This window comes from Elgaria multicarinata, chromosome 18, assembly GCF_023053635.1.
Source record: "Elgaria multicarinata webbii isolate HBS135686 ecotype San Diego chromosome 18, rElgMul1.1.pri, whole genome shotgun sequence".
Taxonomy (NCBI): domain Eukaryota; kingdom Metazoa; phylum Chordata; class Lepidosauria; order Squamata; family Anguidae; genus Elgaria; species Elgaria multicarinata.
The window spans coordinates 703082-718694 of NC_086188.1; the positions used below are offsets into that span (position 1 = coordinate 703082).

The window sequence follows — 15613 nt, forward strand, 5'->3', positions numbered from 1 at the left end:
CTCTTGGGCCTTGTAGCTGCCTTGTGCCCCTGCCTGCCTGCCTTCTGGCCCAGACGACAGAGATGGTGAGGAGGAGGAGCGGTGGATGCCCCTTGCCCTGCCTGCTCCCGGGCTTCTCTGCTGGCCGAGCAAAGAAGTGGGAGCAATGGAAGGGAGGGGGCGTAAAAGCACAGGAGACTCCCTGAGGGCGAGTGATTCCCCAGGGGCCCTCCAGGACCTGGACCCGGCACGGAAGCAACCTCTCGACCTGTTCACGCAAAGGATGTAAACTCACAGCCCAGCCCACACGACTGGGATTCCAGATCAGACTGTGTGGCTCCTAGCTGGTTTCGGTCACAATGCCTCCTTTATAGTTCGTGCCTAAGCAATTAAAGCCTTGGATCTTCCTTTCTGTTCAGAAATAGAACACTTGCTTCCGTGTGCCAGGGCATGAGCCTTGGTGATCCAGATCATCCGGGCTGGCTGATTCCACTGAGAACCCATCCATTTCTTTGTGTATCTTTTCGAAGCGGGTTTCTGTTGCTTCTTTCCCAGTAATTCAACCGTAAGAACCTGGTTTTTCAGGAAGGGGGGAAAGATAATTCGCAAAGGGGAAGGCAAAGCAGGGCTCTTGCACAGGGGGCGTTTCCGTAAAGACACCAGAAGAGCCCTGAGGCTGGATCAGGCCAAGAGTCCACCAAGAGTCCAGCATCCTGTTCACACGGGCCAATCCACCGGCAGGACATTTTCGCCATGCCTCAGATCATCCCAACCCAAAGGAAAAGGGCTCTGCAGGATAGGTTTCTGGGGCCCTGGCAAGTATGTTTGGGGTTGGGTTCCCACGGGCCCACGCCTAGCAGTGCCCCTGCTGCCAACTCTTGCTCTACACGACGGTGGTTACCACCACTTCGTGGCTTGGGGAATTCCGCTTCCCACCACAGAGCATTTTTCTTGCGGTCTGAGTCTTTGCAGTGGCACAGAGGAAATCTGGCCGACACACAGTGAGACATAGCTCAGTGTTAGAACGCGGGTTCTTCCTGCAGAAGATCCCAACCTCTCCGGTTGGAAGGGTCACGTGCCGGGTGAGGAGGGAGAGCCACCCTCTGCCAGAGGCCCTGGGAGCACGGCCATCGCCAGTGTCAGCCATGCTAGGCAGCGGGCCAAGTACTATAAGGCAGTTTCCCGTGTTTGGAAATGCACTCCGCATAGTTATGGCCGGCTGCAAAGCCCAAACTTCCGCTACCATTTTGCTTCCTGGTTAACACCGGCTTCTTGATATGCTTACCAAAAATAAGTTACTAGTCCTCAAGGGTTTTTATCAACCAACCTGCTTCTACATATTTCTGTTAATTTGCTTAGTGTGGTGGTGTTTTAATTTTTCAGATGCACCCAGACAAATTAGTATTTACAAGCCTATGCTAATATTTCTGCACTGATGTACAACATTACTTATTTGCTTCAGGAACTACTGGAATCCATGTTTTTATTGTGATTTAATTGGCCATTTTACATGTTTTTATTAGCATCCTGTCAGTCTTTTTTCATATTATAATAAAGGCTTAGTAGAACAATCTACTAAGAACACCAGAAGAGCCCTGAGGCTGCATCAGACCAAGAGTCCGTTCTGTTCACAGAGTGGCCAGCCAGATGCCCATGAGAAGCTCACATGCAGGACATGAGTGCACCAGCACCTTTTCACCCACATTCCCCAGTGCCCCAGCAACTGGTTCATATCGGCTTACTGCCTCTGATCCTGGAGGGAGCACATAGCTGTCAGAACTAGTAGCCATTGATTGCCGCCGCCTCCTCCAGGAATTTATCCAACCCCCTTTTAAAGCCATCCAAATGTGTGTCCATCACTACTACATCTTGCGGTAGTGAATTCCATAGTTTCCATCTGCGCTGTGAAGAAGCCCTTCATGGGATGATGACCCCTTTGGGTTCTAGTTATAGGAGAGGGAGAGAACAATGGCTTCCTAGCCACGGTCTCCCTTCCATGCATAGTTCTGTACACCTCTTATGTCTAAGCAATACATTGTTTCTACATTTATGCTGTAGAACAAACAGCATGGAACGTGGCTCGGCAGTTACAAGGCAGATGGTACTATGTGCTACTCAATGCACCTCTGAATCACTGGCCTTCCAGTCCGCCTGTGCAAGACTTGGGTAATAATTTTGCATTACATGTGATTTGGGGTTGTTCAGTTACTTCCACTGTAAGAAGTGGCAGGATAACTCCTCAGATGAGGCTGTCAGTTGTAACTCTCTGTGAGTGCCTACTCTGGGCTATCCTCGGTCTAGTCTGCTCCAGAGACTTGCACAGAAATGCTGCTGCTTTGTATGGATACAATCTGGGGGTTGTGGCTTTGGTAACAGCCCTCTGCTCTCAGCACCTGCCTAGGCTGGATCAGACCCTCGAATGCAGTCTTCCCCAACACCTGCTGCTCTCCAAGGTTTTAGGACTACAGCTCCCAGCCAGCCTGCTCAGAGTTGTAGTCCATCCCATCTGCAGAGCAGCGGGCGAAAGGGAAAGCTGCTACGGAACCAGGCGCACTCCATGGCCGAGGGGGACACGCGGGTTCTGGTGGCGCCTCTCCGGCGCAGGGATGCTCGGGGCCGCTGGAGCTGCCCCCCATCCCTCCCTGTTTTCGGGCTGGAACTCGCTTGCCAAGGCCGGAATCTGCTGCCCGGCAGGAGGAGGAGGAGGAGGGTGGTGGTGGTGGTGGTGGTGGTGGTAGGAGTGCCCTGCGGCCGTGGCTAATCCGAGGACAAACAGCCCTCTCGGTTGGGAGCAGGGCTCCGCCCCGAAGGGCCCGAGAGGAGCAGGCAGCGGATTGGCCTGCTCGGCGGAGAGGCTCCCGGGGCTGCCCATTGCGCGCTCGCGCGGGGCTCTTGCAACATGCCGGCAGGCTGCAGGAAACAGCTGGTCGGGTCCTGCTGCTGACGCGGAGCCTTCCTCCCGCACCTCCTTTTCGTCGGCAGGGCGATCGGCGCCATGGCTGCCCCCGGGAGCCTCTGTGGGCCCTTGTACAGCTGCCTCTTCGAGTACGACACCCCCCGGATCGTGTCCATCAAGAGCCGCAAAGTGGGGCTCATGAACCGGCTGGTCCAGCTGGCCATCTTGGCCTATGTGATCGGGTAAGAGCCGCGGCCAGGCAGGCAGGCAGGCAGGCGGGGGGGGGGGGGGTCTTCCCGAGTCCAGCGGCCCTGCGTCCGCCTGCTGCTTGCGGCGGAAAGAGCGCAGCGAAGGTGGCCGTCCGAGAGGCGCCCGCGGGGCTTCCCATGATTTGGGGTTGCGCTCCTGGTCCAAGGGTGGAGTCACCAGGGCTTCCTCAACCTCGCGCCCTCCAAATGTGTTTGACTACAACTCCCATAATTCCCAGCTATGATGGGAGATATAGTCCAAGACGCCTGGAGGGCATGGGGTTAGGGAAGGCTGGATTTATGGCGTCATAAGCTTTCATGGCTTATGTAGTCCCCGAAAGGAACATACGAGGGCCCATCTAGTCCAGCACTCTGTTCGCACCACGTTTGCCATAACACGCGTGTTGAACCTTTAAGGTGCTCCAAGGATCTTTGCTGGGGTGCGGGTGCGCGTGGGCTCCATCCCCTCAGAACTGCCCACTGGCTGCTTTTCCCAGCCTGGAGATCTTCTCCTAAACTTCCTCTTCTTTGAAAAAAAACTGGGAAGGCGGGGGGGGGGGGGGAGAGAGAAAACCCAACCCAGAAAAACTTCCAGAAGTGTAATTCTATTACTTTCTTCTAGCAAAAGCAACTGAGAATCCCGTAGCACATGGAAGGCTTCAGGTGCAGCCCTTTGCCTGTTTAGGAGGAAACGGCCCTACAATTCCCAGTGTTCAGGCTAAAGGGAGGCTGGGGGTTGTAGGGATTTCTTTCTTTCGTTCTATACATGCGTAGAGACTCTTGTGCCACTTCTTCTGGCACCAGCTTTTGTGCGCTAGAATCCCCTGCATCAGATGCGTTAGTGGGAAAAGGCTTTGCGTCGCAACTGAAAAGCAGAGCTAAAGATAAATGAACCACAGGACTCCTGTATCATTTTGCTTGAATCTAAACCCATTTCCGGCATCTCCTGTGCCTTTTGAACAACTGCAGAAATTAAAAATGGGGGAAGTTGCTTCCTTTGTCCCACCCCGTCGCCCCATCAGTGTGCCCGCACCAGGGGAAAGCTGAACCTGTTGAATAGCTGCCCGATGCATGGCTGTTAAAAGCACAGAAACCGTTGCGAACATTTCAGTTTTGAACGCCCAGGTGCCCCTTCTCCGTTTAATTGGCAAAGTGTTCGGATTCCGCCCCCTCTTAGGGCCAGCGCTACCATTAGGCCAACTAGGCAGCCGCCTAGGGCGCAGACCTGAGCGGGGCACAGTACGGCCCTTTAAGGGTCACAGTTTTATACAAATTAGCTGTTTTAAGAAAAAGCATATTAAAAGGAAAATATAATAGTTCAGAAACTTTGCTTAAACAGCTGAACTGAAGTTGGCAATTTGTGTGTGTGTGTGTGTGTGTGTGTGTGTGCAAGTAGCTCGCCTTGCCTAGGGCACAAAATAGTCTGGCATCAGCCCTGCCTCCTCCTCTCCCAGGTTTGGTTTGCAAAGGGATTTCAGTCACCCCCTCTGAGTCCCCATTCCGATTCTCCCTTCAACCAGAGTTATTTGCAAAGGTGCTCCTTAGCCGGGAGGGGTGTGGCATGGCGTGGCGTAACTTGATCCACTCCAAAGATGGTTCCCTGAATGTCAGTGTTCCTGCCTGATGCTCCCGGTACGACACGTTCTGTGTGTCTCCCGCCCGGATTCGGCATTTCTGAGCACTGGGAAAGTGGCCTTTCCTTGGCCCACAAGTAGGCAAAGAGATACCTGGTCAGAGAAGGGACGCTAAAGCTCTCCCCTGGCGAAGCCCATCGTAGACCTGGATGAGTCATCTAGAACAGCTCCAGTGCTTTAGTGGTCTCCCACCATCTCAGTGTCCAGCCTGTACCGTCAGCCATCTTCAGTGCCATTCTTTGGTAGAAAGGGGACGACGACGACGACAACTCAGATCCAATCAATCAATCAAAACAGTGGAAGTCCAAATGCCTGCGGAATTGTAGGAGTTGCCTGTGAGGCGAAACCATAGAGTGCTTTGGTTGTTTTCCCAAAATGGGCGTTGGGTTACTCTGTTCATCGCAGACCATCAACAGAAATCCTGAAAGCTTCTCTCTCTCTCGCTCTCTCAGCTGGGTGTTTGTGTGGGAAAAGAGCTATCAAGAAACGGATTCCGTCGTGAGTTCGGTGACTGCGAAAGTGAAGGGCGTCGCCATGACTAACTCTTCGGAGTTGGGCCCCCGAATTTGGGATGTAGCGGACTACGTCATTCCACCCCAGGTGTGTGTGATGGAGCCCAACGTTGTGATTTCACCACGACACGATCCTGCTTGTTTGCCATTTGTGGTCACATCGCTGTATCTGGAGGCCAACTGGAACATTCTGACCTGGTCCTCCTTGGTGGCTTTGCAAATATGGTTGATATATCATCGGTATAAGTAGACCGCTTTCGTAAACCTGGTACCTCCAGCTGAGCTGTACTACAACTCCCATAATCCTCAGCCACCCCACCTGTACTGACGGGATTATTGGAGTTTCAGAACAGCACAGCCAGGTTGGGGAAGGCTGGTCAAAGTTATATAGACACTCTTTATACGTACTCACAAGATGGCCGTTATTAGAATGCTGGTGATCATCTTCGGGCCTTGTGGGGGGGGGGGGCGGGCAGGAGGGCAGACCTGGAGGCAGTGGGTCAGAGGCACCGGGGGGCATTTCCACAGCTCATGAACTCAGGTTTTAAAGCAGTTGCAAGCTTCTGCTGCCAGAATAAGGAAGTCCCTGACGCTGAGCGGACTCCTCCTTGAGAAATGCGATCAGCCTAGATCATGTGTCCTCCTCACTTTGTGAAATCATCATCATCATTGTTATTATTTCTATTTCCTCTCTTACGTATCTAGGGCGAGAACTCCGTATTCGTCATGACAAACATGATCATAACGCTGAATCAGACACAAGGACTCTGCCCAGAGGTAGGGCCGGGGACAACAAGTTTTATTTGGTTTTTCTGGGAACATTTAACGCCGAGCTGCGCAATTTTGGGAGTTGGGATGGAGCAGAGATCGTCTCAGATGTGAACCCTCTTGGGTGTCCTGTAGGTGAAGGCAGCATCTAGGAGTCTGAGTGTTTTGAACAAATACGTTCTTGCTTAATTTATGCATGTCGCAGAATTTGCCTCATCTGTGTCTCAGAATTGCGGCCCTTTTCTGAGTGTGGTGCTTTCTTTTCTGGCTCCTGCTTGGTGGATCCCCTTTCCCCTCCTGCCACAACAAATCCATGGCTAGCAGAGAATCTAGTTCAGAAATAACTCTTGTGTTATTTTCATGCAAATCTAACACTGCATTGGCAATGTTCATCAGCTCCCTTTTCAGCCGACGTGTTTTGCTCTTCTTCCGTTCCAGCTTCCAGATCAGACCACGCTGTGTCAGAACGACACGGGCTGCAAAAAGGGATACGTTGGCACCCACAGCAACGGTACGTGCTGGGGGAATTCCTGGGCGTTGGCGATCCTGCTTGCTTTTTTGATTGAAAACTAGACTGCAAAATCTAAAAAAAGTTTCTTGTACTGACTGTCTGATTTTGAGGAAATTTTGTATGCTTTTGTCCGATTAGAACCAATGCAGTAGGTACCAATTTCCGTTCTTTGCCACGGCTGCTTTTAAAATTAGACGAAATTATGTATAATCATATTTATTATGGTTAGTAGTATCTGATTTGATCCTTTATTGTGGATTTGTTTTATGAAGAAAGTAGAATGGATAGGGCAGATTTCTAGCAGAAAATATGTGATGCAGATTTTAAGATGAAATCGCACAAATATCTTACTTCGTTACAAAATTTTGAGTTTTGGAGTGACAGCACCTTCCTGCCCATGTTCCCCAGCAGCTGGGGTATGCAGAGTCCACTGCTTCTGATTCTGGAGGTAGCACCGAGCCATCAGGACTAGTGGCCATGGCTAGCCTCCTCCTCCTCCTCCTCCTCCTCCTCCTCCTCCTCCTCCTCCTCCTCCTACGGGAATTTGTCCATCCCCCTTTGAAAGCCAGCCAATGTTTAAATGTTTTATGTTACTTTTTTATAACATAAAACTTTGGCTACTGGATGGTATAGAAATATAGTAAATAAAGAAATAAGGCTCCCAAAAATGGCAGCCATCACTACATTTTATGGTCGCAAACTCTGCAATTTGTGCTGTGTGAAGAAATACTTCCGTTTAGCAGATTTGAATCTCTCAGCTTCACGGGAAGAGCCCAAATCCTCACCTTATGAGAGAGGGGGAAAAACGTCTCCCTCTCCGTCCTCTCCACGCCAAGCATCACTGTGTCTGCCTCCCCCTTGTCGTCGTCGTCGTCCCCAACCCTCCTCCTCCTCCCCCTCAGCTGAAGAGCCCCAGACACCTCTGGTCGCCTCTCCTTCCAGCCACTCGCATGGCTCTGCTGCCGGCCCCTGTGAGGGAGGCGATGCTTTGGGCAGGCGTCATCGACCCACGTGGCCCTGAGGCAGGGGCGTTCTGGCTGCTTGCTGTGGTTTGCTGACTGCCTTTCCGTGGCCCCTTCAGGTGTCCAGACTGGGAAATGCAGAGTCTACAAACCTCCAAACTCTGCCGTCAAAACGTGTGAGATCTTTGCCTGGTGCCCAGTGGAGGACGATGACAAAATACCCACGTGAGTGTCTGGTGAGAGTGGAAATAATCAGGGGGACGGCTTTAAAGAAGCACCTCCAAAACACGGCTGGCTGCCGGCTGGCATCCGCCACCAGGTGTGTGACCGTCCTCCTGGAGGCATTGGGGTGGCGCTTTCCATAACAAAAGCCCTTTAGGTGAATGGTGTTGGGGATTGAACCAGAGACCTCCTGCACGTCAAGCACGCGCCCCGCCACGGAGCTACGGGGCGCATAGGGGGTTGGGCCTGCCACCTCTCTCGGCCGTAGGGGAGAGGGCTTGAATGAGATGCGTGTGCCGCTGCTGTTGGGTGGCAAAGGGTCACACAGCGAAATGGAGTGCTTCCACTCAGGGGTTTCCCTTCCCTTGCCCCTCCCTCCATCCTCCCTAGGCCGGCTTTTCTCCAGGACGCTGTGAACTTCACCCTCCTCGTGAAGAACAACATCTGGTATCCCAAGTTCAACTTCACAAAGTCTGTACCCTTCTCTTGCATTGCAAACCTCCCAGGGTGGGGTGGGGTGGGGTGGGGTGGCTAGAGCACTGTTGGGGGGTGGGCTAGGCTTGTTTGTCCTTTCCTAGGAGGAAAATCCAGCCCCTGAATGTGGGTTACGCTCATCACACAGCTTAAAATTGCTGCGTTGAGGAATTTAGCCTTGGTTTGGCAAAAGCAGAAATCATTGGAGGGTTTTTTTAAATAAAGTGGGTTGAGATGATTGATGACCCTTCTTGCATCTGATGGAGAGACGGAGCCCTCGGAGGGCCGGTTCCGCTTCACAGGCAGCCGCCACCTGCTTACGGCTTGTCCTGTGGTTCAGCCTCCCCCTTCGGCGACCCCTCGACTCTCTCCTCTCTTCCCCCCTCCAGGCGAAACATTCTCCCCAACATCAACAAAACGTACCTCAAGAGCTGCCAGTACAATGCCCAAACGGATCCCTTTTGCCCCATTTTCCGCCTCGGTGACATGGTTGAGGCAGCCGCACAGGATTTCCAAGACATGGCGGTCGAGGTGGGTTCGGAAAGCGTTTGGGGAAAAGATAAAAGGCCGGCTGTATTTCAGCCCATGCCTGCATCTCTTCCTCCCAAGAAATCAAGGTCCACAGTTGGAGATTCATCGGCATATATATATATATATATATGCTTTAATTAACATTAATACATTAATTCCTGATGTGTGTGTACAGAACGTGCCCTATTGGAACTGCTCCATAACGAACACACTTATTCCTGTTTGTAAGACCCAGGCCTTCAATTGAAAGAGACGTGTGTAAATACTGTAAAACCTTATTGAGGGCTATTCACCGCGATATCTCAGTGGACGGCGCAGGGGTCCGGGCGCACCTCCACATACCAGATGCTGAGGGCAGACAGTAGGGACGGCCGTGTAGCATTTCTGGAAGTATCTAATTGGCCACTGTGAGGATCACGATGCTAAACTAGATGGACCTTTATGTTATCTAACTTTAAATTGCCAGGTCAAATTGGATCTGAGGAGCAAAGAGTGCAAAAGAGCAGGGCCGGCCCTCTTGTGAGGCAGAGTGAGGCTGCCACCTCAGACGGCAGATCCTGTGGGGCCAGGAGTGGCGGCCAGGTGATCGCGGACAGAGCTGTATGCGTTCTCCACAGGCCGCCCTTCCAACCCCCAAACTACCTGCTGTTCTCAGGGGTGGAACGGATGTCTGTAGACACTGAAAAGGTTCAGGCCCGAGGCCCGTAGGGTACAAATCCACATAAATCCTCAGTGAGGGCTAGATGCGTGGCCTGCCACGTGGGGACAGTGGCCGTTCATGGCCAGTTCTGAGCAGTTCTGGCATAGCAGCTGTTCTGGGAGAGCGCCTTTGTTCCCTGTATAATCTCTGGTTCCAGCCCTGTCCCTTGAGTCACGGGTGTGTTTGAACAAGGGCAGCTGGATCACAGTTCCTGCTCACAGGCCCCGGCTTGGCGGGCAGGTGGCCATTGGCGGCAAGGCTTGCGATTAACCGAGTCAATATTTAACCTCCCCTATTTGCTTTGCGATCTTCTCAGGATCAAGGTTTCTTACCAAACAGTTTATTTTGCTTCCACTCCCACGGACTGTTGCATTAGCCAAAGGATCTGTTTTACAAGCTGCAGCACAACATGGGAACCGGGAAGTCTCCGGTTTGAATCTGCCCTGGATTTGCTTAAGTGGTTTTGCGCAAGCTGCTCTTTTCGTTGTTTTGTTTTTCTGGCCTCAGTTGTCCGATCTGTAATGTGGGGGCGATAGTATCATCCCTACAGGGCAGTTGTAAGCGATGGGTGAACGACTGTGTGTCAGTTCATGATGTTTTATGCTTTTCAAAGTCTTGTCATATGCTAAAAGGCAGCTTACAAGCCATTTATTTATTTATTTTAGACCGTGCATAGGACACTTGAGTTAAGGTATACAAATGCCACCATTTCAGAGGGCGTCTGCAGGTGTCAGCGTAGTTTGGTTTTCTTCAAAGCTGTTTAAGTTTAAGAGCGTGGAACTCCACTGGCGTGGCTCTTGGGCCGGGCTCTCTTGTTGTAGCCCCAAACGGCTGCGTGCGGTCGTGCTCACGCCGTGCGTTGCGTACCAAACACCGTTCTGTTTTTATCATATGAGTAACCCGTTCTGTGGATTTGCACTTGAAGGGTTTACGTTCCTTTATGGCGCAAAGCGGGCTGAGACCAATGAGGCCTTGACACTCGCACTCGCTTCTTTCTTGTCCTTTCCCGAATGGACTTGGGTGGGACACAGGTGCCCTGCAGGCCGTATTCTGCGTAGAATTCAATATGTGCACATTTGCAAAATGAAAGCAAGAGGGGGAAAAGCCTCTCTGGCCAAAGAAATCTTGAATTGTGTCGCGCAGAAAGACTGTGTGGATTTCAGTGGGTCGGGGGCCGTTTCGATCTCCCTAGGGCGGCGTGATGGGGCTGCAGATCAACTGGGACTGTGACCTGGACAAGCCTGCTTCTCGTTGCGTGCCCAAGTACACCTTCCGCCGTATTGACAACAAGGATTCTGCCCACACCGTAGCGCCCGGATTCAACTTCAGGTGAGCCGATGGCGTCCGTCCCATCTGCGGAGCTCCTGTAGTGCAGCGGTGCCGTCCGGGCCCTGAAGGCCGTGTCGTCGGCCCGGCCCTTTTGCACCTGGCCTGGCTTTAGCGCAGCTTGGCGGCCTTTTTTTATTGCTGTTTCATACTGAGAGCGCGACGGTGCTGCCGGTTCTTTCGTTCTTCATTGTCGTATTGATTTTGCTCTGATGGTGATGATTTTGTAGCTCACGTGAGCAGCTGGGTTTTTGTAATAAGATAAATAGGGGAAGTATTCCAGGGGGCACTTTCGGTTCACGCAGGGCAACAGTGCAGCCCCACAAGTCCGGTTGGATGTGAATGTGGGGTGTATCCCAGAATCCTCTGCAACAACGCAAGGGTTCCAGGCAGGTGCCCCAGCAGTGCCGGCCGGCCCCAGGCTTTTGAGGGCCGTTGACCAAGACCCCCCTCAGCCAGCCTGCCGTCTCATGGCCATCGTCCCCAGCTGCTCTGGCTCTTGCTCCGCCTCCCCCTCTGCCTCGTCACTGCTCCCGCTTGCATGCTTGACAGGCGGAGAGGCCGTGAACAGGTGGGCCCGGGCACCTCTTGCTGCTCCTCCTGATCCTCACCACCACCACCACCACCGGGGTCTGGGCCCGAGCAGGAGGCAGGTGAACAAGCAGGTTGTGATGTGGAAGAGGAGGAGCTGCTCCAGGGGGGGCTCTTGACTGTGGGGCCCCGCTGGGGTATGGGGCCCTCAGTGGGGGGCCCAGCACACCTGCCCTTGACGCGGGTCCTGCACTCCGGGGTCTCTTAGCAAACGTGTCAAGATGGCAAAAGATCCCTGCAACTATCGGGCACTCGGAAATTCCCCGCAATCCCGCGTAGCGCAGAGGTGTCGTTTTCCCGGCCTCAAGGGACCCGCTTCGTAAACAGTGGGTCTCCTCTTCCATTCTTTTCCCTCTTCAGATTTGCAAAATACTACCAGACCGCCGGCGTCGACTCCCGGACGCTCATCAAGGCCTACGGCATCCGCTTTGACATCATGGTGTTTGGGAAGGTAGCTGCCCTCTGCAGGTCCTCCCAGCTGCTCCCGCGCGTGTCCCGCATGGCTGGGTGGAGGAGGCCCGTGGCTCGGGGGCAGGGCGCTTGCTGTGCCCAGCCGTGGTCCCGGCTCCAGCCCACGGGGCCTCACACAGTTCTGCCCAGGGTCGTAGACCGCGGGTCTCCAACGCGAGGCCCGCCGTGACCTCCCACTCCCTCGCATCTCCGTGGAGAGCCCTCAGGGGAACACGCGGGACGGGAACAGCCTGTGTATACGTGTCTCTCCCTCTTAGGCAGGGAAGTTTGATATCATTCCTACGATGATCAACGTTGGATCGGGCCTGGCTCTGTTTGGCGTGGTAAGCGCGGTCTCCTCCCTCTCCGCGGCGTTCCATTTAATAAAGGGCTGGCAGCATTTTCAGTGGTTTAAACCAAACACCTGTTCCACCCCTGTCTCTAAATCTCAACTAGGCAACAGTCCTCTGCGATGTCATTGTCCTGTACTGCATGAAGAAAAGATATTACTATAGAGAGAAGAAATACAAATACGTTGAAGACTATGAATTAGTAAGTCCGCCGGCGCCCCTCACGCCCCCGGGGTTTTGCGCCTCGTTCCACCTCACCTCGAAGCCCCCTCTGGGCTGTTTTCTCCCTGGCTGGTTTGACACGAGGCCTGCTGGGGAAGCCTCAAGGAGGAGGGGCAGCGGGCTTTTCTCCCCAGGGGAAGCCAGGGGCAGTTCAGGGATGGCTAGCAGAATTCTTGGCATCTCCGTGAAGGGAGAAGGTCCCCGGCAGGGCTGGAGACCGAGACCAGACGCCGTCCTGCCCCGGTCACTGTCTCTGGCGATTTTTCAGCCGAGGAAGCTGCTGGCGGAGGGTTTGGACGTGCCTGCCGACGCCTGGAAGCCCAAAGGGCGGGGGGTCAGCCAAGCTGTGTCTGCCCTTTCGCCCTCGTTAGTTTTGCAGGGAAACAAGCGTGTGTGCAGGAGCCGTTTGCTTTTCACCCAGATTATTCTGACTGTGCGAGCCGAGGTGGTGAAGGTGCTTTGTGCCGGCCGGCCTCCGAGGCCTGGCGGTACGAGGTCTCACGCCCCCTCTGCCTGCAAGTTCTGAGCGAGCCGCCTTCTGCAAACGTAGGCGCTTTGGATTCCCCGTAGCCCTGAGCCACGTTCACTGCTCGGGCAGAGCAACGTTTTGTCTTGATCTTCAAGAGAGCTGAACTCTGGGTGGGTTTCCTCCTGGTTTGCTTTTGGCTGCTTCCTTCATTTTGCCCGTTTAATGGCAAAGCGCCACTGGGTTTGTTGAAAGAGCGCGAGTGTGTCGCGTTGATCTGCTCAGCCCAGCCGCTGATGTGGCTGCCCTTGGGAACGGCAGCCGGTGCCACGTTAGCCCCAGCGAAGGCCGAGCCGGGGGTCTCCCCGAGGTCTGCCTTGACGCCCCCTTCCCTTCTTTTAAAGGGCGCCAACACGCCGTACGGATCCCAGTCAGGAACGCCGGAGCGCTGTGGTGTCCGATGACGGCCCCAAAGTGAAAGCGGTCCGACTGATTTCACGCACACAGACTGTGAATGTGACCCCCGTCTCTCTTAGGAACTGATTGAGTCGCGTTGTGTTTCTGACGTTGTGGGGTGGGGGGGGGAGAAACCTGTCGAAAGGATCTCCGTATTGCTGCCCCGGTGGGCTCCGTTCAGTCCTGCGTCTGTTTTTCATGCCCTGGCTAAGCCCAAAGCACCTTCTGGATTAAAGGGAATGGGAAGATTGCAATACTTTGTAAAGAACTCCTCACGCTTTCCGTGAAAGTTTTTGGGGGATGTTTGGATCTGCAAAGCCCTGAGCGCTGCTCTGAGGTGATTCTGGAGGCCCTCTAAGCTGTGGCCGTGGACATTCAAACGGGGTCTTGCTCCCTGAACCTGTTCGCCCTGTTCCATGCATCGACGCCAGAGAATTCTGGAGGGCCGTGGGGCAGAAATCATCCCCGCGTGCTCCTAGAATCCCCAACTCGCTTTTGGGTCGACTCGTTTCCCTTCTGGCAGGCGAAATCCCTCCCTTGTGCAGCCCTGCTGAACTCGAAGCCCCCAGTTTCTCCTGGGTCTGCTTGCAAAAGTTTTGCCTCCTTCCCGGCCCGGCTCAGGGCAGGTCTGGCACAAGCCGGCGTCTTCTGCACAAATGGTGAATCCCAGGCACCTTTTCCTCCTCTGCCCCAGGGGCCCAGCAAAAGTGGCCCAAATGTGGGAATTCCCTCAGGACTACAATTCCCAGCATTCTCAGGGGCAGGGAAGGAGCCACGGCGCTTAAGCCAGCTTGACACGTGGACGTACCCTGAGCGTTACTACCAGGCCTCCTCTTCCCTTTCCTTCCGCTCCCGTGGACGTGTGAATTGGGGGTCCCGGGATGGGGGAGAGGCCTGATTTTGCAGAGAAAATAAAGGCCTTGGAAAGCTCCCTGCTGTGTTTGTGCCTCCTTCCTCCTCACGTGTTGCTGCGTCAGTGGTCAACCATGGAGGGCTCTTAGCGAATGTTCCTGCCATCTGAGTACTTGTGGGCCAGATGCATTCGTTGTGCTCAGCCTTTGCATCCTCACAACAGCCCTGTGAGGGGGTAGAGTCCACTCAGCGACATGTTTGGGTGGAGAAATACCCCTGCGGGGGTGAGGGAAGCAGGAGGCCGCAGCGGCGCAGGAATCGAGGCCGCGGCCTGCTGCTCCTTTCTCCTCAGGCGCCAGAGTGGTGCCTCCCTCCAATTTAGCGATAAAGCAATTGGGATAAGTTAACTGGTGAAGGTGAATAACATCCAAACTTTTAGGCGCACGCACACCCATCTCAATGCAGGCTTCTCATACCTGAGCTACGTGTGTGTGTGTGAGTGTGCACAAGTCAATTTATATATCTTTTTGTACACTTTTTTAATATATTTATTTCTGGTATTGAATGGGGATTGTGCAACTCGGTTTCGCTCCCCTTGGCTGTTTCATGACTTGTCGCCCGTGACGGTCTGGATCTTGTTTCCTGCTCGGTCTGGTTTGTCCCAATTCCCGCCAGCCTCTGCCAGGGCCGTGAAGCCCCTTCTGCGGGGCTTCTGGGAACCCAGGGGCCGCTGTGCTGCACCCGGCAGGCAGGCAGGCAGGCGCTTTGGGCCTGGTTGAAGGAGCGGCTCAAGGTGCGTCTTCCGGCGCCCCGTTTTGACTCTGCAAGTCGGGACCCCGGCCCTGAACGAGACGCGCGGACGGCACCGGCAGCAGACGCCCTAGACGAAGACAAAGACATCACACGTGACCTGATAATGTTACATGTGTACACATTTCAGTGTGGTTGTTTTTAATGAGTACGCAAGATGTTTTTGAGGGGCCAAACGCTTTCCTTGGGGAGGCCATAAGGTGGGAGCCATGGCTACCTCTGAGAAGCTCTGTGGCGCTTTGGGCGGCCTCCTCTTCGAGTATGACACACACACCCGGATCGTGTCCGTCAAGAGCCGCAAAGTGGGGCTCATGAACCCGCTGGTCCAGCTGGCCATCTTGGCCTATGTGATCAGGTAAGAGCTTTTGGGGTGTCTGTCTATCTGTCTGTCTAGTGCTGAGTGGTTGGAAACCGGAGGGCTGGCAAAGCTGTTTCCCCATTGCTCAGTCTGCACCTGCTGAGTGTCTGCCTGATGTGCAGCTCTTAAAGGAGCCGTTTGGACCTGAGGCGGGCCCTCCGAGGCCCCTGCCCTCCCTTTGAGCAGCAGCGGCTGGTTGGCTTATGCAACCAGGGCCGCTGTCCCTTTGAGCATGGGCCTCCATGCAAACGCTTTGCAAAGCCCTGGCTGGGGAGGCCGGCTGGCCGGCCACTGG

At 54.1% G+C, this 15613-nt stretch overlaps 1 protein-coding gene across 1 annotated transcript; it reads left to right on the forward strand.

Annotated features, from left to right (window-relative positions):
* Positions 1-2872: 2872 nt before the first annotated feature.
* Positions 2873-14229, forward strand: P2RX4 (purinergic receptor P2X 4). The gene is made up of 12 exons (XM_063143920.1): positions 2873-3117; positions 5210-5357; positions 5975-6046; positions 6476-6548; positions 7630-7735; positions 8123-8203; positions 8596-8737; positions 10630-10766; positions 11715-11805; positions 12083-12148; positions 12261-12356; positions 13247-14229. The coding sequence occupies exons 1-12, from the start codon at positions 2975-2977 to the stop codon at positions 13304-13306; spliced, it is 1215 nt and encodes a 404-aa protein (XP_062999990.1). The 5' UTR covers positions 2873-2974; the 3' UTR covers positions 13307-14229.
* The last annotated feature ends 1384 nt before the right edge of the window (positions 14230-15613 follow it).

Excerpts from the sequence above, each read along its gene's own strand:
- P2RX4 (XM_063143920.1), top strand. The coding sequence starts at position 2,975 with ATGGCTGCCCCCGGGAGCCTCTGTGGGCCCTTGTACAGCTGCCTCTTC. Across the intron at positions 7,736-8,122 it reads GACGATGACAAAATACCCAC|GCCGGCTTTTCTCCAGGACG; the intron begins GTGAGTGTCTGG and ends CATCCTCCCTAG. Across the intron at positions 11,806-12,082 it reads ACATCATGGTGTTTGGGAAG|GCAGGGAAGTTTGATATCAT; the intron begins GTAGCTGCCCTC and ends TCTCCCTCTTAG.